Raw genomic sequence first — 25403 nt, forward strand, 5'->3', positions numbered from 1 at the left:
GAAATGTCTCGGGAAGCTGTGAGGAATACCTTATTTGGGGATCGGGGTCATTACTGAGCACAGATGTGTTCTCTGTCACCTGTTCTGGGCTCTTGGCATCCCTGTCATTCAAATGTCACCTCACCCTGGCAGCCTGCAATTCTTACAGCTGATCGCCATGGAGATTCTGCGGCTGCCAGGTAACCATCCAATTATTTTGTTCACATTATCTGTGTAAAATCTCTGCTAAAGCTTTATGTCAAAGCAGTGAGGAAGAAAATCATCAAAACCATGCAGCACACAAGGAGGCTATGCAGCTCATCGGGCCGGTGCCTGTTCTTTAGAAGAACTGTCCAATTAGCCCCAGTTCCTGCTCCTCCAGAACCTGCACATTTCCCTCCTCCCTATATCTGTATACAAGTATAAGAGGCAAATCAGAAAAAGAAAACCTAATAAGGAGCAGGAGAGAAGAGAGAGAAAAAAAAAACAAGAGAGAGAGAGAGAGGGGCAACAGGGAAAGGAGAGAGAGTGTAACACATCAGAAAGATTAAAGTAAAGGAAGGCAGGAGCGGAGGGGAAGAGTTAAAGAGATTGTAAAGGAATTAGCTGTTAAACAGTGATTGGCAATGGTTTAGTGGGATTTTTCAAGCTTCATGTGTTAAATGCTGCGAGTTACAGCTTGTCCCAGATTTCTGACAATTTGTGTGTCCCTTTGACAGAATCCTCAGAAACAGCAGGAATAAATTGCCCAAACAAGCCTGAGTGAAATATTCATTCTAATCATTGTACAAAGAGGAAGCGGGAAGGATGGGGGAGGGGGAAGCATCACAGTTATTCCTTTAAAAAAAAAGGTTAATACGCCTGTGAATGGTGACTGGGCCACTACTGATTGAAGTAAATCACCCTGCCCCCCTCCCCCTTATCCCTCCCGCTCCCTCATCTTTCCCTCTCCCTCATCTTTTCCCCTCCCTCATCCCGCATCCCTCCTCCTCCCTTATCCCTCCTCCTCCCTTATCCCTTTACCTCCCTCATCCCTCCTTCATTCCTCCTCTTTCCCCATCTTTCCCACACTCTCTATCCCTCTCTCTCCTTCCCTCTCCTTCATCCCTCCTTCTTCCCGATCCCTCCCTCTCCCTCATCCCCTCCCTCATCTTTCCTTCTCCCTCATCCCTCCCTCTCCCTCATCTTTCCTTCTCCCTCATCCCTCCCTCTCCTTCATCTTTCCCCTCTCTCATCCCTCCCCATCCCTCCCTCATCCTTCCCTCATCCCTCCCCATCCCTCCCTCATCCCTCCTTCTTCCCCATCTTTCCATCTCCCTCATTTTTCTCTCTCCCTCATCGTTCCCCTCTCTCGTCCCTCCCCACCCCTCCCCATCCCTCCCTCATCCCTCCTTCTTCCCCATCTTTCCATCTCCCTCATTTTTCTCTCTCCCTCATTGTTCCTTCTCCCTCATCCCTCTCTCTCCCTCATCTTTCCTTCTCCCTCTTCCCTCATTCTTCCCCATCTTTCCCTCTCCCTCATCCCTCCCGCTCCCTCACCTTTCCTTCTTCCCCATCCCTCTCTATCTCTCATCTTTCCTTCTCCTTCATCTTTCCTTCTCTTTCAACCCTCCCTCATCCCTCCTTCTTCCCCATCTTTCTCTTTCCTCTCTCTCCCTCATCTTTCCTTCACCCTCATCCTTTCCTCACCCTCATCACTCCCTCACCCTCATCACTCCCGTCCTAGATGCAAAGTACTGTCTGCGAGGCCTGATCCTAGGCCATTGCCTCACTGGACCCAAACATTTTGGCTGCAAATCCATATCGGAGGCGTTAGTCCCCAAGTCAGGCTGACACTCTAAGGCTGTCTATTGCAGGAGACATTAAACAGAGGCCCCAGATTTCCTCCTCCTCTTAACGTCCCTTAACCCCATCTACCAAGATACTGAGTAGAGCTCCCCGCCACCTTAGAAGATCAAAGGATTGGTTGTTTAACATTTCATCAGAAAGGAAGCACAGCCTCTTCTCTGCAAGAAATATATATTGCGATTGGTGGCCTAGATTTTGGGCTCCAGTTGCTGGTGTGGGCTTTGAACCCACGACTTCCTGACTCAGTGGGAGAAGTTGCTACCACTCATAAAATAGATCAAATTAAGACGTTAATTCAAGTGAGGCCACAATTTGGTTTGGGCTTACAATGAAGAATCCTGTTTGATAAATTTACGAGCAGAGATGGTGGATATCATTCTCCGGCCTCCCAGCCGTGTGTCTCCCGCCAGCGGGACGTGGCACAGTGTTTGCTCACAGCGGGATTCTCTGGTCCTGCAGCTGTCAATGGGAATTCCCATTGACGTCATCCCATGCCGGCGGGAAATCTATAGGCAGGGGGTGCGCTGGGGACCAGAGAATCCTGCTGGCGTGAATGGATGGAGAATTCCAGCTGGTGACACTGTCAAAAAGGAAAATGTTGTAAATTCTGACCCTGGTGAACAATTTGTTCATCTTTAAACTGGATCATAAAGTTCACAGATTGAGCAAATAGGAGAGACTGAACTGAGAGGGGGGGGAGAGGGAAAGAGACAGAGGGAGAGAGAGAGAGGGAGGGAAAGAGGGAGACAGAGGGAGGGAAAGAGAGTCAGAGGGAGGGAGAGAGACAGAGGGAAGGAGAGACAGAGGGAGGGAGTGAGAGAGGGAGGGAAAGGGAGACAGAGGGAGAGATCGAGAGAAGGAGGGAAAGAGACGGAGGGAGAGGGACAAAGACAGAGAGAGACAGAGCGAGTGAGAGAGACAGAGAGAGAGAGGGAGAGAGAGATGGAGGGTGGGAAACAGAGGGAGGGTGGGAGACACAGGGAGGGAGAGACAGAGAGAGGAAGAGGGAAAGAGACACGGTAGCCTGGAGCCACACTGTGATGAATGGCAAATATAATCACTGTAAGGAGCATCAAACTGAACAAGCCCAGGGGAAGCTGACGAGTGGCCTTTCAAAAAGCTCATCAATATTTAACATCCAGCGATCAGAGATGCCTGAGGAGGATGACCAGGTTGGGATATATATTTATAAAATAAAATGTTCAAAGAATCCCTCAAACTGACAGATGTCCCTCAGGGCAAGAGAAGATAAAATTAAACAACAGAAGATGTTTTTCTGCTTTACTTATGGTGTTTGTGGGAGGCCAAGAGGGAGATAAAATGAAAGGAATTGTCTCTTGCAGGGAAAACAGGATGTTAAATAATGCAGTTAGTGTTTAGTAACAGTCGCTTCCCACGGGAGCAGCTATTTCAGCTACTTTCACTTTTCCATCCACTGCAAAGCCCCTTCAGTATTCACCAGTCCCAGGAGAACCGCTTCAACTTCCTTTCCATTCGCAGTTAGCACCACCACCAATCCGTGTCCCCACCCAGATTAGCAAGCCCCACCTGCTCACCAAATCCTCACCCACCCACTATATCCACCATCCCTCAATCCCCAATGACATACCTTCTCCCCATAGCCCTCAATCCCCAGCTACACACCTTCTCCCTATAGCCCTCAATCCTCACCCACCCACTATTTCCCCAAAGCCCCCAATCCCCAGATACCCACCTTCTCCGCATAGCCCCAATCATACCTACCCACCCCTTATCCCTCAATCACACTCACCCACTATCCCCCCATAGCCCTCAATCCGCAACTACCCACCTTCTCCCCATAGCTCTCAATCCCCAGGTAAACACCTTCTCCCCCCCAGCCCTCAATCCCCAGCTACACACCTTCTCCCCATAGCCCTCAATCCCCAGCTACACACCTTCTCCCCATAGCCCTCAATCCCCAGCTACACACCTTCTCCCTATAGCCCTCAATCCTCACCCACCCACTATTTCCCCAAAGCCCCCAATCCCCAGACACCCACCTTCTCCCCATAGCCCCAATCATACCTACCCACCCCTTATCCCTCAATCACACTCACCCACTATCTCCCCATAGCCCTCAATCCGCAACTACCCACCTTCTCCCCATAGCTCTCAATCCCCAGGTAAACACCTTCTCCCCCCCAGCCCTCAATCCCCAGCCACACACCTTCTCCCCATAGCCCTCAATCCCCAGCTACACACCTTCTTCCCCCCCCACCCCTCAATCATACCTATCCACTATCTCTCCATATCTCATTATCTTTGCTATCCTTCAATCATACCTACCCACTGATTTCCCAGAGTCCTTAATCCCATTTTCTCCCCATATCCCCAACTACCCACCTTCTCCACATATCCCTTAATCCCACTATCTCCCTTTATCGCTTAATCATACCTATCCAATATCTCCCCATATCCCTCATTTTTCTCCGAGGTTTTCTCCAGATCCCTCAATCCCACCTTCTTCTCAGATCCCTCAATCCCACCTTCTCCCTAGATCCCTCAATCTCTCCTTTTCCTCAGATCCCTAATGCTTCCATCTCCCCAAATCCAGCACAGAAACAGGCCCTGTGACCCACCTCGTTCATGCCGACCAGGTTTCCTAAACTGAACTAGTTCCATTTTCCTGTGTTTGGCCCATATCCCTCTAAACTTTCCCATCCATGGCTGATTTGGTTGTGGTCTCAACCCACTTTGCCATCAGCCCTCCCATCACTCTTATCTATAGGGTGCAAAGCATCCACATCCTCACTATAATTCACCTCACTATAATTCTGGTCACCTCACTATAAGAAGGATGTGGAAGCACTGGAAAGAGTGCAAAGGAGATTTACCAGGATGCTGCCTGGTTTGGAGGGTCGGTCTTATGAGGAAAGGTTGAGGGAGCTAGGGCTTTTCTCTTTAGAGCGGAGGAGGTTGAGAGGCGACTTAATAGAGGTTCATAAGATGATGAGGGGGATAGATAGAGTGGACGTTCAGCGACTATTTCCTCGGGTGGATGGAGCTGTTATTAGGGGGCATAACTATAGGATTCATGGTGGGAGATATAGGAAGGATGTCCGAGGTAGGTTCTTTACGCAGAGAGTGGTTGGGGTGTGGAATGGACTGCCTGCTGTGATAGTGGAGTCAGACACTCTAGGAATATCCAAGCGGTTATTGGATAGGCACATGGAGCACACCAGGATGATAGGGAGTGGGATAGCTTGATCTTGGTTTCGGACAAAGCTCGGCACAACATCGAGGGCCGAGGGGCCTGTTCTGTGCTGTACTGTTCTAAGTTCTATGTTCTATGTTTTATCCTGTTACCATTGCAAGTAGATTTAATTAATGAGGACACATTACATAGATCAGGTTTGTATTTCTGTGCATTTGGACAATGAATGATTCAATTGTGATGATAAAAATAGTTAATTAATCCGTTAGAGTTAAGACTGAGAAGATATTTCTTGTCGCAGACTAAATCCAGAATCAGAGGACATATTTTCAAACTTCGAGTCAGACTCTTCAGGGGTGGCGTTAGGAAGCATTTCATAGAATCATAGAATCCGTACAGCGCAAAAGGAAGCCATTCGGCCCATCGAGTCTGCACCAACCAAAATCCCACCCAGGCCCTATTCCCGTAACCCCACATATTTACCCTGCTAATTCCCTGACAGTAGGGTCAATTTAGGATGGCCAATCATCCTAACCCACACATTTTTGGATTTCTTCACACAAGACGCAAGTTAAAGTCTTGGGGACATGGGTTCAAATCCCACCATGCCAGTTGGTGGATTTTAAACTCAAATAATAAATCTGGAAATGAAATTTGGTCTTAGTAACAGTGACCTTGAAACTATCAGTGATTGTTGTAAAAGCCCATCTGGTTCACTAATGTCATTCAGGGTAGGAAATTTGCCGTCCTCACCTGGTCTGGCCCACATATGACTCCAGACCCATAGCAATGTGGTTGACTCTGAACTGCCCTCTGTAGTGGCCGAATGAGACACTCAGTTCGAGGACAGGTAGGGGGTGGGCAATAAATGCTGACCTTGCCAGTGACACCCACATCCTAAGTAAAACATTGGAGGCGATCTTACTGGCTCATCATGCTGGTAAGTAATCAGTTTCATGGCTGGTTTCTCACCTCTCGCAATATTACCAGCTGGCATAAGGCCATTTTAACATTATTAGTGAGCTCGGGACACAATTGTTCGGCTCACTTGCCTTAACAGCCTCACCGGTGGAGGTCCTCACTGGCAACGATCATGTATGGTCCCACACCAACAGGGACCTAATGTGGTGGCCTCACTGGTGGGCCCGGAGGCCATTGAGACCCCCCTGGAGGTCAGGGGCAGGTGCAGGCAGTGCTCTTTGGGCAGTGCCAGCCTAGTACTGTCAGTCTGGGACCCTGACACTGCCTACTGGGCACTCTGGCATTGCCAGCCTGGCACCCTGGCAGTGCCCACCAGGCTCCCTGGCACTGTCAGCTGGCACCACCAAAGGGAGGATGCGGGGCCTGCTGGGTTGGGGCCTGATGGGTCGGGGCCTGAAGGGAGAGGGCATGAAGGGGCAGAGCATGAAGGGGAGGCAGGGCATGGGGAGCTCCATAGGGCTGTGTTCTCTGCATTGGGGATCAATGGGGTGGCAATTGGAGGGATGGTGGTGCAATACCGGAGGAGGTGTGGAGCATAACAATCTCCAAATGCTCTGTATACTCTTGTACATTGTGCACTGGGAGATCAGGGCACACATGCAATAGCGCCATCTAGCAGTCTGCAGCTGGCTTCCTGGCATGTCCATTCTGTCCACTCCCTCTACTGGCAAGAATCACACTTTGTCTCATTTTTTTCCGAAGTGCCATAAGACAGCATCTGAGAACTTGTCCAAAAAATGAATGTGATTCTCTCCCATTTTCACGCTCATTTGAGACTTAGATTTTTTTTGGTAAGACCACCCCCAAAGGGTAGTGAAAATCTGCAACTCTCTCCCCAAAAGCTGTTAATGCTGAGGGTCAGTTGGAGCTTTCAATACTGAGATTGTTAGATTTCTGATGGGAAAGGGTGTCAAAGGATGTGGAACAAAAGTGGGGAAATTGAGTTAGAATACACATCAGAAATGGCAGAACAAACTGAAGGGGCTGAATGGCCTCCTCCAGTCCCTATGTCCAGGTGTTTGGAGGTTGGAGTCAGGAATAAATTAAGACATGAGTCAGTGGGATGAGTCTGGACATTGATACTGGTGTGGTTGCAGAGATCAGGAAGGGTATGAGGGAAAGGGTGACTCGGAGGGGAGGAGAAGAAATAGACAAACATAAAGACTGCTGACATTGAGTTTGGAGTCAAGCTGACAGGAGAAGGTCAGCACAATCTCTCGGAGAGCTGTGTTTGGGGAAGGTGTTGCACTGAGGGATATGGGGGACATGATGCTGCGGGGGCAGAGGGTCATCTCACCACGAATGATTAATACCCCTCATTTCATGCGCTCTCATACTCCATCATCACTAACATTAATTAAAGGTTGAACTCAGCAGCTTCACTCAGTGCTGGTCTTTTAATAAATCATTTGATGACGATAAAGAATAATTTTAATCAAACCAGAGAGACAGATGCACTGACAAGCCTGTAGTGAAGGGACTCCCAAGGGACTCCTCAGACTGAGCCGAGCTGGCGAGAGGAGTTGGGCAGGATAAGGAGATTATTGAAGCTTGCCACTGAGATGCCATCCTGTAACTCACTCCCGGATATCAGCTATTTTAGTTTATGTACAAGTCTCGCTATCTCGAGTATAGGAAGGACACTTTACAGAATGGCCTGCTGATTCACCCAATGAGTGTTTAGACCCCTGTGGGACTCATTACAAGACAGTGAAACGAGAGAAAGGCCCAGCACTTGGCAGTTTAATCTCCAGTGATGTATATGGCAATTTTATATCATTTAGCTATTTACAGAAGCAGAAATGTCTTTATTGTCATCTAAAAGTGGCTGAGCTGCCGCTGGAGAGCGATAAGTTCTCCACCTCTGGTGGTTGGAGTCATGGTGTCAACCTTCAACTCTTTCCTTTCTGTTACAGGCTCCTGGCGACGGCTGCAACACACTTCAACCTGCGCACCCTGAGGGCAGTCCGTGTGCTGAGACCACTAAAGCTGGTGTCAGGAATTCCCAGTGAGTTCACGTTAGCAGGGTGGTGGGCAAGAGCCTTTAATAACTTGCTCATCTGTGGGTAGCGGGATTACCTGATAGACCTAGGCACTGACACAGACTGAGGATTTTCTACACTGTCCCTATTAAACACTCCCAGGACAGGTACAGCACAAGGTTACATACAGAGTAAAGCTCCCTCTACACAGTCCCCATCAAACACTCCCAGGACAGGTACAGCACGGAGTTAGATACAGAGTAAAGCTCCCTCTACACTGTCCCTATTAAACACTCCCAGGACAGGTACAGCACGGGGTTAGATACAGAGTAAAGCTCCCTCTACACAGTCCCCATCAAACACTCCCAGGACAGGTACAGCACGGAGTTAGATACAGAGTAAAGCTCCCTCTACACTGTCCCTATTAAACACTCCCAGGACAGGTACAGCACAAGGTTACATACAGAGTAAAGCTCCCTCTACACTGTCCCCATCAAACACTCCCAGGACAGGTACAGCACGGAGTTAGATACAGAGTAAAGCTCCCTCTACACTGTCCCTATCAAACACTCCCAGGACAGGTACAGCACGGAGTTAGATACAGAGTAAAGCTCCCTCTACACTGTCCCCATCAAACACTCCCAGGACAGGTACAGCACAAGGTTACATACAGAGTAAAGCTCCCTCTACACTGTCCCCATCAAAAACTCCCAGGACAGGTACAGCACAAGGTTACATACAGAGTAAAGCTCCCTCTACACTGTCCCCATCAAAAACTCCCAGGACAGGTACAGCACAAGGTTACATACAGAGTAAAGCTCCCTCTACACTGTCCCCATCAAACACTCCCAGGACAGGTACAGCACGGAGTTAGATACAGAGTAAAGCTCCCTCTACACTGTCCCCATCAAACACTCCCAGGACAGGTACAGCACGGGATTAGATACAGTGTGAAACTCACTCTACACTATCACCATCAAACACTCCCAGGACAGGTACAGCATGGGTATACAGACATCTTGACCAACAGAATATGGCTGCCACTCCTAGTCTTGTTCCTGTCCAACTGACAGTGGAAAGAGGACAGCAGACTGCCTCAGGAATTGGGACTTTGATGTATCTTCAGGGATGCCCAGGGAAGCTGAAGCTAATTTCTCATCCAAAAGATGGCAGTTTCAGCAGTGCAGCATTCTCTCAGTATGGCAGAGAGGGACAGCCTGCAATACATGCTCATGTCTGTGGAGTGGGACTTGAACTTTGTGACTCATTGGCGACCCAGATAGCCATGCTGACAACCATTGGAATGGAAGGAGACCATTCTGTCACTCACACCTGTTCCTCCATTTCGTCAGAGTAGGTTGGTCCATGGTCTAACTCCATACACTCAACCTTGTCTCATACCCCTTAATAACTTTGCCTAGCAACAATCTATCAATCTCAGAATTAAAATTACCAGTGGAATACTATTAATTGCATTCACAGAAGAGAATTCCAAATTTGTACAACCATTTGTGTGCAGAAGTATTTCCTAATGTAATTCCTCAAAGATCTTGCTCCAAATTTTTGACTATAGCTTCTAGTCCTCAGCTCCCTCGAGGTAGAAATAGTTTCCTTCTATTTACCTAATCTGTCACATACATAAGAACATCAGAAATAGGAACAGAAGTAGACCCTTTGAAACCTTCCAGTGCCTCCACCAATCAGTAAGATCATGGCTGAACTGATTGTGATATTAAATCCACTTTCCTGTCTACTCCTAACTCTCTTATAGATCAAAACTATGTTTAATTCAGCCTTGAATAAATTTAATGACCCACTGCTCCCTGAGGAATAGAATTCCAAAAGTTAATAACCTTTTGAGTGACGAAATTCCTCCTCCTCTGTCTTAAATTGAATCCCCTTCATTTGAAACTCGCTCCCCCCACCCCCCCCCCCCCCCACAACCTCGTTCTAGATTCTCTAAGAGGGAAATATTCTCTCAGTATCTACCCTGAACACAATCTCATATGTTACTAAAAAGAATGTCTAATTTTTCTAAACTCTAATGACCTTGAATAATTTTATTTAGTTATTTACTGTCCCTGTCCGCTAACATTCTGTTATTCATGTACAAGGACACCCATTCCCTCTGTACTGCTGCATTCTGCGGTATTTCTCCATTTAAATATTATTCTGCTTTTCTATTCTTCCTGCCAAAATGGACAATTCACATTTTTCCCACATACTCCATTTTGCCCATTAACCTATCTGTAACCCTTTGCAGACTCTGGGTCACAATTTGCTTTCCTACCTATTTTTATCTCATCAGCAAATTTGACTGTAACACATTTGGTTTCTTCATCCAAGTTATTGGGGGGATTTTTCTCCCTCTCTGCGGGGTGTCTTGTCGTGACAGGCGGAGTGCCACTTGCTGGTGATGAGATCTTATGGTCCACTGTTGTCAGATGTGTTTCCCATTGAAAGCTCCCCTCGATGCCAGGAAACCCTTGGTGATTGTGCGTGAATGGCAGTAAAATTTCAGCGAACAATGTAGATTGTAAATAGATGAGGCCTCACCATGATCCCTGTGGATCTCCACTAGATAGAGCTTGTTAACCTGAAAATGATCCTTTTCTCCCAACTCTCTGTCTCCCGTTAATTCGCCAATCCTTTAACCATGCTAATATATCACCTCCAACACCACAAGCTCTTATTTTATATGGCACATTACCAAATGCCTTTTGGAAATCCGAATACACTACATTTACTGGATCCACCCTACTTGTTACAACCTCAAAGATCTTTAATAAACTTGTCAAACACGATTTGCCATTCACAAACCATGTTTACTTTTCCTGATTGTATGATGATGTTTTAAATTTCCTGCTACTACGCCCTTAATGATGGATTCTGGAATTTTCCTAATGGCAGATGAAAGGTCAGCATGCCTATAGTTTCCTTCTTTTTGTCTTGCTCATCTTTTGAATAGTGGTGTTATGTTTTCAAATTTCCACTTTGCTGAAAACTTTCCAGAATCTAGGGAATTTTGGAAGGTTATTATTAATGCATCTGCTATTCCTGCCATCACTTATTTTAATTCCCTAGGATGCAGCCCATCAGGTCCAGGGCACTGGCCAGCCTTTAGTACCATTAGTTTTCCCATTTGCTGATTTCTTTCCCAATCTTCTTACTGACCACTAACCACCTCAGCTTTATACGCTTATTATTTCAATTTGATACCATTCTTTACGTCTTTTGTTAACTAATGTGCTTCCTCCCCATAAAGTCTTTCTTTCCCAATGGAATACATCCTTGAAAAGAGTTATGAATTATCTATTTAAATGTCTGTCACTGCTTCTCTATCATACTATTTTAATCAATTTTCCCATTCCACTTTAGCCATCTATACCTTCCTACTGAAGTAATTGTCCTTATTTTAATTTAATACACGAGTTTTAGACCCACATTTCTCACCCTCAAAGAGAACGTGGAATTTCATCATCATATGATCATTCTTGCCTAGATCCTTTACTATGAGGTCATTAATTAATCCTGTCTCGTTACATGTTATCAGCTATAATATAATCTGCTCCCTGGATGTTTGTTGATGTATTATTCGAAGAAATGGTCCCAAGTATATTCTATCCTTTTCCAAGTTGATCTATCCAAGCTATAAGATTGCCCATAATTATTGCAGTACCTTTCTTACAAACCTCTTGATTTATATTTCATCTATAGTGTAGCTACTGTCATGGGGCCTATAACCTACTTCTACTACTGACTTATTTCCTTTGCTTTCTCTTATCACTGTTCAAATTTAGCCCAAAGGTAGCGGAGTTTAAAACTAGAGGGCATAGGTTTAAGGTGAGAGTGGGAGAGATACAAAAGAGTCCAGAGGGGCAATTTTTTCACACAGAGGGTGGTGAGTGTTTGGAACCACCTGCCAGAGGTAGCAGTAGAGGCAGGTACAATTTTGTCTCTTAAAAAGCATTTAGACAGTTACATAGGTAAGATGGGTATAGAAGGATATGGGCCAAATGTGGGCGATTGGGACTAGCTTAGTGGTTTAAGAAAAAGGGCAGAATGGACAAGTTGGGCCGAAGGGCCTGTTTCCATGCTGTAAACCTCTATGACTCGAAATTGATCTGAATTATTGATCCTCCAAAGCAAAATCATTCTCACTGTTGTAATGTTCTCATACTCTATTAACAGGGCTACCCCCCACCTCCTTTTCCTTTCTTCCTGTTCTTCTGAAATTCCAAAAGCTCTTGAATATTCAGGTCCCAGCCTTGGTCACTTTGCAACCATGTTTCTGTAATGACTATCATATCATACTCATTTATTTCTATCTGTGGTATAAATTTATTCATCTTGTTACAAACGATGTGTGCATTCAGCAAATGGCCTTTAATCCTGTCTTTGCACCATTTTTCCCTATTCTGATGCCCTCCTGTGTTTGTACATTCCATGCTTTTCTGTCACACTCTGGTTGTCACTATCCCTATCATTAGGATACAATTCCCTCTTTCTCTAATGTTGGTGCCAGTTGTCCATCAATCAAACCCCATTTCTCCCACACCAATCTTTGAACCATACGTTCAACACTCTAATCTGATTAACCCTATGGGAATTTGCTTGGTGGGTCAGATAATAATCTATGGATTACTACCTTTGTGGCTCTGTTTTTTAAATTTAGCCCCACCTAATCATATACCCTTCACAGGAATTATTTCCTAGTTCTTCCATGCTGTCCATATCCATGTGGTCCATGACAACTGTATTCTTCCCTCCAGTTCAAAATTCCTGTCGAGCCATTAGGGGATGGCCTTAACTTTGTCCCGAAATATCTTGAAAATGTCAATCTGATCATCCCTTAACCTTCTAAATTCTGGGGAATATAATCATTGCAGTTCAGACACCATTCTGGTAAACCTGCACTGCACTGCCTTCAAGGCCAATAAATCCTTCTGAAGGTGTGGTGCACAGAACTGTTCACAACAACTCCAGCTATAATCCAACCTGGGCTTTGTGTAATTGAAACATAATTTTGACCCCCTTATATTTCAGTTCTCTGGACATAAAGGCCAACTGTGCATTAGTCTATTGGATCAAAATGTCAGTGAGCAGGTGACCAGCTGAAAGATTTCAGTCACTTTATCCTGAATTTATCTGTGCAGACAAAAGGCACTAGTCTAACTGATCTTCAATTCCCTGATAAAAGCAAATTACTGTCGATGCTGGAATCTAAAACAAAAACAGAAAATGCTGGAAAACCTCAGCAGGTCTGACAGCATCTGTGGAGAGAGAATAGAGACAAAGTTTTGTGTCTGGATAACACTTAGAGGGTTCTCTCTCCACAGATGCTGTCAGACCTGCTCAGATTTTCGAGCATTTTCTGTTTTTGTTTTAATTCCTTGATCTCTCTCTTTCACCTTTCTTAAACAATGGAATCATAGAATCATAGAAATCCTACAGTGCAGAAAGAGGCCATTTGGCCCATCGAGTCTGCACTGATCACAATCCCACCCAGGCCCTACCCCAATATCCCTACATATTTACCCACTAATCCCTAATTTCCTACCTATCTCAGGACACTAAGGGGCAATTTTAGCACGGCCAATCAACCTAACCCGCACATCTTTGGACTGTGGGAGGAAACCGGAGCACCCGGAGGAAACCCATGCAGACACGAGGAGAATGTGCAAACTCCACACAGACAGTGACCCAAGCCGGGAATCGAACCCAGGTCCCTGGAGCTGTGAAGCAGCAGTGCTAACCACTGTGCTACCGTGCCGCCCATGGAGTGACATAAATAAACACTTCCCAACCTGAGAGAACTCTAGAAGATTATACTTTGGGCATCTACAATGTTCTCACTAACAAGGGCAGCATGGTGGCACAATGGTTAGCACTGCTGCCTCACAGCGCCAGGGACCTGAGTTCAATTCCCAGCTTGGGTCACTGTCTGTGTGGAGTTTGCACATTCTCCCCGTGTCTGCGTGGCTTTCCTCTGGGTGCTCCGGTTTCCTCCCACAGTCCAAAGATGTGTAGGTTAGGTTGATTGGCCATGGTAAATTACCCATATTATCAGAGGGATTAGCAGGGTAAATATATGGGGTTATGGGGATTGGGCCTGGGTGGATTGTGATCAGTGCAGACACGATGGGCCAAATAGCCTCCTTCTGCACTGTAGGGATTCTATGAACTCTCTTTGAAACTCTGGGTATACATTTGGTCCTGGGGATTTGTCACTCTTTAGGGTCATTATTTTCTCCATCACTGTCATTTGTGTTCATTTTGTTGAGTTCCTGCCCCTGATTCTACACTAGTTCCCAAGTGATGTTGGGTTTGCTGACCTCTTCCTCTGCTGTAAATACTGATGCAGAGCAAATAAATATTTCACATATTCACCACTTTATCACTGTGATCAGTTTTAAGTAGCTCCTGACCACCCTCTTTTCCGAATATAATCAGGTTGCTTTTTAATTCCCTTGCAGGTTTTTTTCATACTCCCTTTTTGTAGCTCTTACGATCTGTTTCGTTGCCCATTGTTTGTCTTTGTATCTTCCTCATTCACCGGGGTCTGTGCTATTTTTTGTAATTTTGTCTGATGATTCTTTTCGTTTTATGTTGTCTCTTACCTCCTTAGTTTTCCATGGCTGTCTTTATGGGTAAGTAGAGCTCTTGTCCCTTAGGGGTATAAACTGGTTCTGTATCACGTTAAAAACATTTTTTGATCACCTCCCACTGATCTTCTGTCATTTTACATATTATCAGATTTGTTCCATTTGCTGTGGACTGTCTCTGTCTCAACCAATTGAAATCAGCCTTGCCTAAATCTAGAATCTTAATAGCTGTTCCACATTCCTCCCTTTCAAACATTGTTTTGAATCGATCATATTATGATATAAATATATAAACGTTCATGCATCATTAGGTGGTTAGTTAAATTTGGCTCATTACTCATTATTCAATCTAATATGAGCTGCCCTCTGCTGTTTCTAGAACATATCATTGCAGAAAACTACCTCAACACATTCGAGATTCACTAGTTAGTCTGCTTTCTCCAATCTGTATAGAAACTATAATCCCCAGAGCTGTACACAACTGAGTGAAATTATTTTCTATTTCCTAATTTTATCCAGAAAGTCTCCACGGCCTGCTCACCTCTCATTATACCCTCACTTATCATTAAAGTGATTTCATCTTTCATCTCTAAGGCATTCCTTTTACTCAGCCATTTCCCAATCTTTCCTGGACATATTATAAATCCAGGAGTTTAATTTAGACAAATGCGAGGTGATGCATTTTGGTAGATTGAACCAGGGCAGGACTTACTCAGTTAATGGTAGGGCGTTGGGGAGAGTTACAGAACAAAGAGATCTGGGGGTACATGTTCATAGCTCCTTGAAAATGGAGTCACAGGTGGACGGAGTGGTGAAGAAGGCATTTGGCATGCTTGGTTTCATCGGCCAGAACATTGAATACAGGAGTTGGAATGTCTTGTTGAAGTTGTACAAGACATTGGTAAGGCCACACTTGGGATACTGTGTGCAATTCTGGTCACCTTATTATAGAAAGGATATTATTAAACTAGAAAGAGTGCAGAAAAGATTTACTAGGATTCTACCGGGACTTGATGGATTGAGTTATAAGGAGAGGCTCGATAGACTGGGACTTTTTTCTCTGGAGCGTAGGAGGCTGAGGGGTGATCTTATAGAGGTCTATAAAATAATGAGGGGCACAGATCAGCTAGATAGTCAATACCTTTCCCAAAGGTAGGGGTGTCTAAAACTAGAGGGCATAGGTTTAAGGTGAGAGATACAAAAGTGTCCAGAGGGGCAATTTTTTCACACAGAGGGTGGTGAGTGTCTGGAACAAGTTGCCAGAGGTAGTAGTTGAGGCGGGTACAATTTTGTCTTTTAAAAAGCATTTAGATAGTTACATGGGTACGATGGGTATAGAGGGATATGGGCCAAATGTGGGCAATTGGGATTAGCTTAAGGGTTTTTGAAAAAAAGTACGGCATGGACAAGTTGGGCCAAAGGGCTTGTTTCCATGCTGTAAACCTCGATGACTCTATCTGGGGTGGTCACCTGGCAGCCATGCCTCAACAGTGGTTACCATGTTGTACCCTTTAGTGATGATGTGGAGTTGTCAGCATTGGATTGGGGTAGGTACAGTAAGTAGTCTCACAATACCATCTTAAAGTCCAACAGGTTTATTTGGTAGCACGAGCTTTCAGAGCATTGCCCTTTCATCAGGTGAGTGAAGAGTTCGGTTCACAAACAGGACAAATATAGACACAAACTCATTAACTATCCTGGCTGGAGACAATTCGCACCTCTTTAATCTGAACTTAACTCTCTCTCCATTCACATTGTCCTGGAAAGACTTGATTACAGTAGTGGGAACATGTGTATGGAGTCAGTGGAGATAGGCGAGGTGATGAATGAATACTTTTCTTCAGTGTTCACCAAGGAGAGGGGCCATGTTTTTGAGGAAGAGAAGGTGTTACAGGTTAATAGGCTGGAGGAAATAGATGTTCGGAGGGAGGATGTCCTGGCAGTTTTGAATAAACTGAAGGTCGATAAGTCCCCTGGGCCCGATGAAATATATCCGAGGATTCTTTGGGAGGCAAGGGATGAGATTGCAGAGCCTTTGGCTTTGATCTTTGGGTCCTCGCTGTCCACAGGGATGGTGCCAGAGGACTGGAGAATGGTGAATGTTGTTCCTCTGTTTAAGAAAGGGAATAGAAATGACCCTGGTAATTATAGACCGGTTAGTCTTACTTTGGTGGTTGGTAAATTGATGGAAAAGGTCCTTAGGGATGGGATTTACAACCATTTAGAAAAATGCGGATTAATCCGGGATAGTCAGCACGGATTCGTGAAGGGCAAGTCGTGCCTCACAAATTTGATAGAATTTTTTGAGGAGGTAACTAAGTGTGTTGATGAAGGTAGGGCAGTTGATGTTATATACATGGATTTTAGTAAGGCGTTTGATAAGGTCCCCCATGGTCGGCTTATGATGAAAGTGAGGAGGTGTGGGATAGAGGGAAAGTTGGCCAATTGGATAGGTAACTGGCTGTCTGATCAAAGACAGAGGGTGGTGGTCGATGGAAAATTTTCGGATTGGAGGCAGGTTGCTAGCGGAGTGCCACAGGGATCAGTGCTTGGTCCTCTGCTCTTTGTGATTTTTATTAATGACTTAGAGGAGGGGGCTGAAGGGTGGATCAGTAAATTTGCTGATGACACCAAGATTGGTGGAGTAGTGGATGAGGTGGAGGGCTGTTGTAGGCTGCAAAGAGACATAGATAGGATGCAAAGCTGGGCTGAAAAATGGCAAATGGAGTTTAACCCTGATAAATGTGAGGTGATTCATTTTGGTAGGACTAATTTAAAAGTGGATTACAGGGTCGAAGGTAGGGTTCTGAAGACTGTGGAGGAACAGAGAGATCTGGGGGTCCATATCCACAGATCTCTAAAGGTTGCCACTCAAGTGGATAGAGCTGTGAAGAAGGCCTATAGTGTATTAGCTTTTATTGACAGGGGGTTGGAGTTTAAGAGCCGTGGGGTTATGCTGCAACTGTACAGGATCTTGGTGAGACCACATTTGGAATATTGTGTGCAGTTCTGGTCACCTCACTATAAGAAGGATGTGGAAGCGCTGGAAAGAGTGCAGAGGAGATTTACCAGGATACTGCCTGGTTTGGAGGGTAGGTCTTATGAGGAAAGGTTGAGGGAGCTAGGGCTGTTCTCTCTGGAGCGGAGGAGGCTGAGGGGAGACTTAATAGAGGTTTATAAAATGATGAAGGGGATAGATAGAGTGAACGTTCAAAGACTATTTCCTCGGGTGGATGAAGCTATTACAAGGGGGCATAACTATAGGGTTCATGGTGGGAGATATAGGAAGGATATCAGAGGTAGGTTCTTTACGCAGAGAGTGGTTGGGGTGTGGAATGGACTGCCTGCAGTGATAGTGGAGTCAGACACTTTCGGAACATTTAAGCGGTTATTGGATAGGCACATGGAGCACACCAGGATGATAGGGAGTGGGATAGCTTGATCTTGGTTTCAGATAAAGCTCGGCACAACATCATGGGCCGAAGGGCCTGTTCTGTGCTGTACTGTTCTATGTATTACCTGTTAAGACTTGCATTCCAACTATTATCTTGTAATTGAGTTTGTGTCTATATATGCCATGTTTGTAAACCGAACTCTTCACTCACCTGATGAAGGGGCAACGCTCTGAAAGCTCGTGCTACCAAATAAACCTGTTGGACTTTAACTTGATGTTGTAAGACTACTTACTGTGCCCTTTAGTGAAAGGCTGTTGCCAGTGTGTGAGTACTGGTGGAGTTAGCACCACTGTGTGAGGAAACACCAAGGAGGTGGTTCCAGTGTATGGGAACCAGTGGGCAGAAGATGCCAGTGTATTGGGGAACCAGTGAGGAGGAAGGCAAGGAGCTAACAACACCAGTGCTTGTGGGTCTGAGACCTACCACCATTCTAAACCATACTTCGTTTGTGAATATTTTCAGAAAGTCCCCACGGGTTGCTCACCTCATTATATCACTTATCATTGAAGTGATTTCATCCTTAATCTTTAAGGCCACTCTGTTCACTCGGCCATTTCCCAATCTTTCCTGGAGATATTAGAAATGTTGGGGATTTATTTACCAGTCCTGACCATGTCCCAGGAGTGGCTAACATGTCATATCCTCCAAATTAAATTTTAATCGACAATTAATTCAATTTGTTTCTTTATATTCTGTGATAATATGAGGAATGATGCTTTGGGGTGCACGTACTAACCTGTCTAGCCAGTTCAATGTTCATGTTTAATAACTTTACAACCTTTAGTTTTCTTTTTGTCTGTGATGCTTAAAACACAATTTCTGACTGTTACTCTCCCTTTCCTAAAACACAATATCTGTTACTCTCTACCTACCCTTCCTAAAACACAATGGGGGCGATTCTCCCATCCCACTGTGTTGCTTTAGCCGTATAGCGGGCTTCCCGCTGGCGCCACGGCCTCTGTGCATCTCCAGCCGCCGGATTTCCGGCGTTGTCAGCTCCACACCGGAAATCGGCACGAAGCTGCAAAATTATTTAAATGAAGATTCAAATGTGATTACTGGGCCTGTGAGGTATACATCAGCTCCCCACGAGCAGGGACCTGGCAGCCCAACCCCGCTGGAATGAAAGGGACCCCACCAGGAGATTGAGAGTAGGGGAGGGAGTGCCCTTGGACATTACCAGCTTGGCATTACCAGCCAAGTGCCGGCACTTCCCAAGGGGCAGAGTGCCAATGTCCAAGGGGCACATTGGCATTGCCAAGCAGGGGGGCCAGAGCAGGGGCAGAGCCTATAGGGGAGGGACCTCTGGGGGGCTGAGATCAGGGTGGGGGGGGGTGGGGGGTGGGGAGGGGGTTGAGATCAGTGGGGGTGGGGTTCCCGCTGCCACTCTGCATTTGGCAGTGATAGAGGGAGGGAGGCTAGTGATTGGGGCTGTCCGCCGGGGTGGGTCAGCCTGCCGGGGTGGTTGGAGCAGGGGGGATGATTGAGGGGGGCTGGGGAGGTGTGATCAAGGTGGACTGGGGGGAGGAGGCAGCGATCAGACCATGGGGAGATTGGAGGAGCAACGATCGGGAGACCAGTGCGCTGTGGCCTGCTCAGTGCTATGTTGCAGGCCTCTCCAGCAGGAATAGCCCCGCTCACTGGTTTTTAATGAGATTCACGTTAGTGCACTCTGCAATGCACAGATTGTGGGAGATCCATTTGAAAACTCCCACTGAAAATACCAGCAGGATCTACTCTAGTTTTTACGCCAATTCAACACTTGGAATATTTTTGGGAGAATCCCACCCCATGTATGACTGTTACTCTCTATCTTCTCTTCCTAAAACACAATGTCTTTCTATTATCTACACTCTGCATTTCTGTTTGACTTCAAATTCTTGTTGAGAATGCTTCTTCTGCTGACTTGCTCCCCCATTGATAAGTTTGAAGTCCTTGTGTCCTCCCTATTTATCCTTTCCAGAAGTTCCCTGGTCCCAGCTCTGTTCATGTGAAGTCTGGCCCAGTGGTTTGGTTTCTTCCTGTCCCAGTGTTCGTGCTGGTGCCCATGGGATGGATCCTTTTTTCCATTCCACTCCTTCAGCCACATGTTGGCACCCTGAATCTGTTTATTTCTTTTCCAATATACCCAGGGCTTGGAAAATAAGCTAAAAATTACATCTTGTTCATTAGTTTAGCTCCGAGATCTTGGTTAGTCACAACAGTTCCATTCTCTCTCTCCAACAGGCTATCAGGTCAGTGAGTGATTTTCCTCACCCTGGCAACAGGAAGTCTACGGACTTTGTGGAAATGTTGATCTTGGTTACAAAGGATGGCATTCATTCCCCTCAGAATTGAATCCCATTCAACGAGCATATTACACAACTCTTCCCCCCATCCACCCATCCAACCAGCTGCTTTTCCCCCCTGCCCACAGCTCCCACCACCCCCCTGACACCATTTCCACCCCACCCCAGCTCACACTCCCCGGCCCTCAGCTCCCCCCCCCCCCCCCCTCCCCCCCCCCACCAGCCCCAGCACCACCCTCCAGCCCCAGCACACCCCTCAGCTCCCCTCCCCAGCCCCCCAACTCCCCCCCCCCCAGTGCTTCCACTCATCCCCCAGCCCCCAACAACCCCCTCCCCTCAGCCCCTCCTCCCCCCAGCCCTCAGCTCCCAGCTCCCCTACACCCTAGCCCCCAGCTCCCCCTCCCTCCGCCAGCCCCCGGTTCCCCGCCCCCTGGTTCCCCCAACCCCCGGCCTCCCAGCCCGGCTCCCAGCTGTCGTCCCCGCCCCCAGCTGTCGTCCCCGCCCCCAGCTGCCCCCCCCGCCCCCAGCTGTCCCCCCCCGCCCCCAGCTGTCCCCCCCGCTCCCACCTGTACCCCCGCCCCCAGGGGTCCCTGTACCCCCGCCCCCGGCTGTCCCCCCGCCCCCGGCTGTCCCCCCGCCCCCAGGGGTCCCTGTACCCCCGCCCCCGGCTGTCCCCCCGCCCCCGGCTGTCCCCAGCCCCCAGGGGTCCCTGTACCCCCGCCCCCGGCTGTCCCCCCGCCCCCGGCTGTCCCCCCGCCCCCAGGGGTCCCTGTACCCCCGCCCCCGGCTGTCCCCCCGCCCCCCGCTGTCCCCCCGCCCCCGGCTGTCCCCCCGCCCCCAGGGGTCCCCCCGCCCCCAGGGGTCCCCCGCCCCCAGCGGTCCCCCCGCCCCCAGCGGTCGCCCCGCCACCAGGGGTCCCCCCGCCCCCAGGGGACCCCCGCCTCCAGCGGTCCCCCCGCCCCCAGCGGTCCCCCCGCCCCCAGGGGACCCCCGCCCCCAGCGGTCCCCCCGCCCCCAGCGGTCCCCCCGCCCCCAGGGGTCCCCCCGCCCCCAGGGGACCCCCGCCTCCAGCGGTCCCCCCGCCCCTAGCGGTCCCCCCACCCCCCGCTGTCCTCCCGCCCCCCGCTGTCCCCCCGCCCCAAGCTGACCCCCCTCCCCCCGCTGCCCCCCCGCCCCCGCTGCTCCCCTGCCCCCCGCTGTCCCCCGCTGCCCCCCCGCCACCCGCTGCCCCCCGCTGCCCCCCCCGGCACCAGCTGCCCCCCCCCGGCACCAGCTGCCCCCCCCGCCCCCAGTCGCAAGCTGCCCCCCCGCCCCCAGCTGCCCCCCCGCCCCCAGCTGCCCCCCCGCCGCCCCACCTGCCCCCCCGCCGCCCCACCTGCCCCCCCGCCGCCCCACCTGCCCCCCCGCCGCCCCACCTGCCCCCCGCCACCAGCTGCCACCCGCCCCGAGTTACCCACCCGTGCCCAGCAGCCCCCGCGCCCCCAGCTGCCCCCCCGCCCCCAGCAGCCCCCCAGCCCCCAGTAGCCCCAGTGTGCCCAGCAGCGCCCTCGCCCCCACCGGCCCCCCCGCCACCAGCTGCCACCCCGCCCCCCACCTGCCCCCCCATCCCCTGCTGCCCTCCCGCCCACAGCAGCCCCACCGCGCCCAGCTGCCCCCGACCACAGCAGCCCCACCGCCCCCAGCAGCCCTCCCGCCCCCAGCTGCCCCCCCGCCCCCACCTGCCCCCCCACCCCCTGCTGCCCCCCGCCCCCAGCAGCCCCCCCGCCCCCATGCCCACACCTGCCCCCTGCCCCCAGCTGCACCCCGCCCCCAGCAGACCCCCGCTCCCAGCAGCCGCCCTGCCCCCAGCTGCCAGCCTGCTGCTAGCTGCCACCCCGCCCCCAGCAGCCACCCCGCCCCCAGCTGCCACCCCGCCCCCAGCTTCCACCCCGCCCCCAGCTGCCACCCCGCCCCCAGCTGCCACCCCGCCCCCAGCAGACCCCTGCTCCCAGCAGCCGCCCAGCCCCCACCTGCCCACCGCCCCCAGCTGACCCCCCTTCCCCAGCTGCCCCCCGCCCCCAGCTGTCCACCCGCCCCCAGCTGGCCCCCCTCCGCCCCCAGCTGCCCCCCCTCCCGCCCCCAGCTGCCCCCCCTCCGCCCCCAGCTGCCCCCCGCCCCCAGCTGCCCCCCCGCCCCCAGCTGCCCCCCCGCCCCCAGCTGCCCCCTCGCCCCCAGCTGCACCCATGCCCCCAGCAGCCCCCCCACCCCCAGCAGCCCCCCGCCCCCAGCAGCCCCCCCGCCCCCAGCAGCCCCCCGCCCCCAGCAGCCCGCCCGCCCCCAGCTGCCCCCCCGCCCCCAGCTTCCACCCCGCCCCCAGCTGCCACCCCGCCCCCAGCAGCCACCCCGCCCCCAGCTGCCACCCCGCCCCCAGCAGCCACCCCGCCCCCAGCTGCCACCCCGCCCCTAGCAGCCACCCCGCCCCCAGCAGCCACCACGCCCCCAGCTGCCACCCCGCCCCCAGCTTCCACCCCGCCCCCAGCTGCCACCCCGCCCCCAGCAGACCCCCGCTCCCAGCAGCCGCCCCGCCCCCACCTGCCCCCCACCCCCAGCTGACCCCCCATCCCCAGCTGCCCACCCACCCCCAACTGGCCCCCCGCTGCCCCCCCACCCCCAGCTGGCCCCCACCCCCAGCTGCCCCCCCACCCCCAGCTGCCCCCCCGCCCCCAGCTGCCCCCCCGCCACCAGCTACTCCCCCCGCCCCCAGCTGCACCCCGCCCCCAGCTGCACCCCCGACCCCAGCAGCCCCCCGCTCCCAGCTGCCCGCCGCCCCCAGATGCCCCCCTGCACCCAGCTGCCCCCCCACTCCCAGCTGCCCCCCCACCCTCAGCAGCACCCCGTCCCCAGTTGCCCCCCGCCCCCAGCTGCACCCCCGCCCCCCCGCCCCCAGCAGCCACCCCGCCCCCAGCAGCCCGCCGCCCCCGGCTGCCCCCCGCCCCCAGCTGCCCCCCTGCCTCTCAAGCTGCCCCCCACAGCTGCCCCCCCGCCCCAAGCTTCCCCCCCTCCCCAAGCTGTCCCCCCGCCCCACACTGTCCCCCCCGCCCCCCGCTGTCCCCCCGCCCCCAGCTGACCCCCCTCCCCCAGCTGACCCCCCTCCCCCAGCTGTCCCCCCGCACCCGCTGTCCCCCCGCCCCCCGCTGCCCCCCTCCCCCAGCTGCCCCCCTCCCCCAGCTATCCCCACTACCACAGCTGACTAACGGTCCCAGCTGTCCCCCGCCCCCCACTGCCCCCCCGCCCCCCGCCCCCTGCCGTCCCCCGCCCCCAGCTGCCCCACCGGCCCCAGCTGCCCCCCCCGCCCCAGGGGGCCCCCGCACCCAGCTGCCCCCCAGCCCGCAGCTGCCCCCCAGCCCCCAGCTGCCCCGCCGCCCCCAGCTGCCCCACCGCCCCCAGTTGCCCCCTCACCCCCAGCTGCCCCCCTGCCCCTCAAGCTGCCCCCCCAGCTCACCCGCCTGCCCCAGCCGCCACCCCGCCCCAGCTGCCCCCCGGCCCCAGCTGCCCCCCCGCCCCCAGCTGCCCCCCCGCCCCCAGCTGCCCCCCCGCCCCCCGCAGCCACCCCGCCCCCCACCTGCCCCCCACCTGCCCCCGACCCCAGCTGCCACCCCGCCCCCACCTGCCCCCCACCCCCTAATGCCCCCCGCCCCCACCTGCCCCCCCACCCCCTGCTGCCCCCCGCCCCCAGCAGCCCCCCCGCCCCCAGCAGCCCCCCGGCCCCCAGCTGCCCCGCCGCCCCCAGCTGCCCCGCCGCCCCCAGCTGCCCCGCCGCCCCCAGCTGCCCCGCCGCCCCCAGCTGCCCCCCTGCCTCTCAAGCTGCCCCCCCGCCCCCAGCTGCCCCGCCCGCCCCCCACAGCCACCACGCCCCCCACCTGCCCCCCACCTGCCCCCGCCCACAGCTGCCACCCCGCCCCCCACCTGCCCCCCCACCCCCTGCTGCCCCCCGCCCCCACCAGCCCCACCGTGCCCAGCAGCCCCTCCGCCCACAGCTGCCCCCCTGCCCCGACCTGCCCCCCCACCCCCTGCTGCCCCCCCGTCCCCAGCAGCCCCACCGCCCCCAGCAGCCCCACCGCCCCCAGCAGCCCCCCCACCCCCAGCTGCCCCCCTGCCCCCAGCTGCCCGCGCGCCCTCAGCTGCCCCCCAGCCCCTAGCTGCACCCCCGCCCCCAGCAGCCACCCCGCCCCCAGCAGCCACCCCGCCCCCAGAAGCCCGCCGCCCCCAGCTGCCCCGCCGCCCCCAGCTGCCCCCTCGCCCCCAGCTGCCCCCCTGCCTCTCAAGCTGCCCCCCCCAGCTGACCCGCCTGCCCCAGCTGCCCCCCCGCCCCCAGCTGCACCCCCGCCCCCAGCTGCCACCCCGCCCCCAGCAGCCAACCCGCCCCCAGCAGCCCGCCGCCCCCAGCTGACCCGCCTGCCCCAGCAGCCCCCCCGCCCACAGATGCCCCCCCGCCCCCACTTGCCACCCCACCCCCTGCTGCCCCCCGCCCCCAGCAGCCCCACCGCCCCCAGCAGCCCCCCTGCCCCCAGCTTCCCCCCTGCCCCCACCTGCACCCTGCCCCCAGCTGCCACCCCGCCCCCAGCTGCCCCCCCGCCACCAGCTGCCCCCCGCCCCCAGCTGCCCCCCCGCCCCCAGCTGCACCCCCGCCCCCAGCTGCCACCCCGCCCCCAGCAGCCAACCCGCCCCCAGCAGCCCGCCGCCCCCAGCTGACCCGCCTGCCCCAGCTGCCCCCCCACCCCCAGCTGCCACCCCGCCCCCCACCTGCCCCCCCACCCCTTGCTGCCCCCCCGCCCCCAGCAGCCCCACCGTGCCCAGAAGCCCCCCCGCCCACAGCTGCCCCCCCGCCCCCACCTGCCCCCCACCCCCTGCTGCCCCCCGCCCCCAGCAACCCCCCCGCCCCCAGCTGCCCGCGCGCCCCCAGCAGCCCCCCGGCCCCCAGCTGCCCCCCTGCCCACACCTGCCCCCTGCCACCAGCTGCCACCCCGCCCCCAGGTGCCCCCCGCTGCCCCCCCGCTCCCAGCTGCCCCCCCACACCCAGCTGCCCCCCGCCCCCAGCTGCCACCCTGCCC

The 25403-nt window shown here is 53.0% G+C and overlaps 1 protein-coding gene across 1 annotated transcript in view; it reads left to right on the forward strand.

Annotated features, from left to right (window-relative positions):
• The window catches only part of LOC144497727 (putative voltage-dependent R-type calcium channel subunit alpha-1E), a 319684-nt gene that overhangs the window by 52552 nt on the left and 241729 nt on the right, over positions 1-25403 (forward strand). The window contains exon 4 of the mRNA XM_078219167.1: positions 7900-7991. Within this exon, the coding sequence (XP_078075293.1) occupies positions 7900-7991 (92 nt within the window). The remainder of the gene's footprint in view (positions 1-7899; positions 7992-25403) is intronic.

The sequence above is a fragment of the Mustelus asterias genome, chromosome 8 (genome assembly GCF_964213995.1).
Source record: "Mustelus asterias chromosome 8, sMusAst1.hap1.1, whole genome shotgun sequence".
In the NCBI taxonomy this organism is placed as follows: Eukaryota; Metazoa; Chordata; class Chondrichthyes; order Carcharhiniformes; family Triakidae; genus Mustelus; species Mustelus asterias.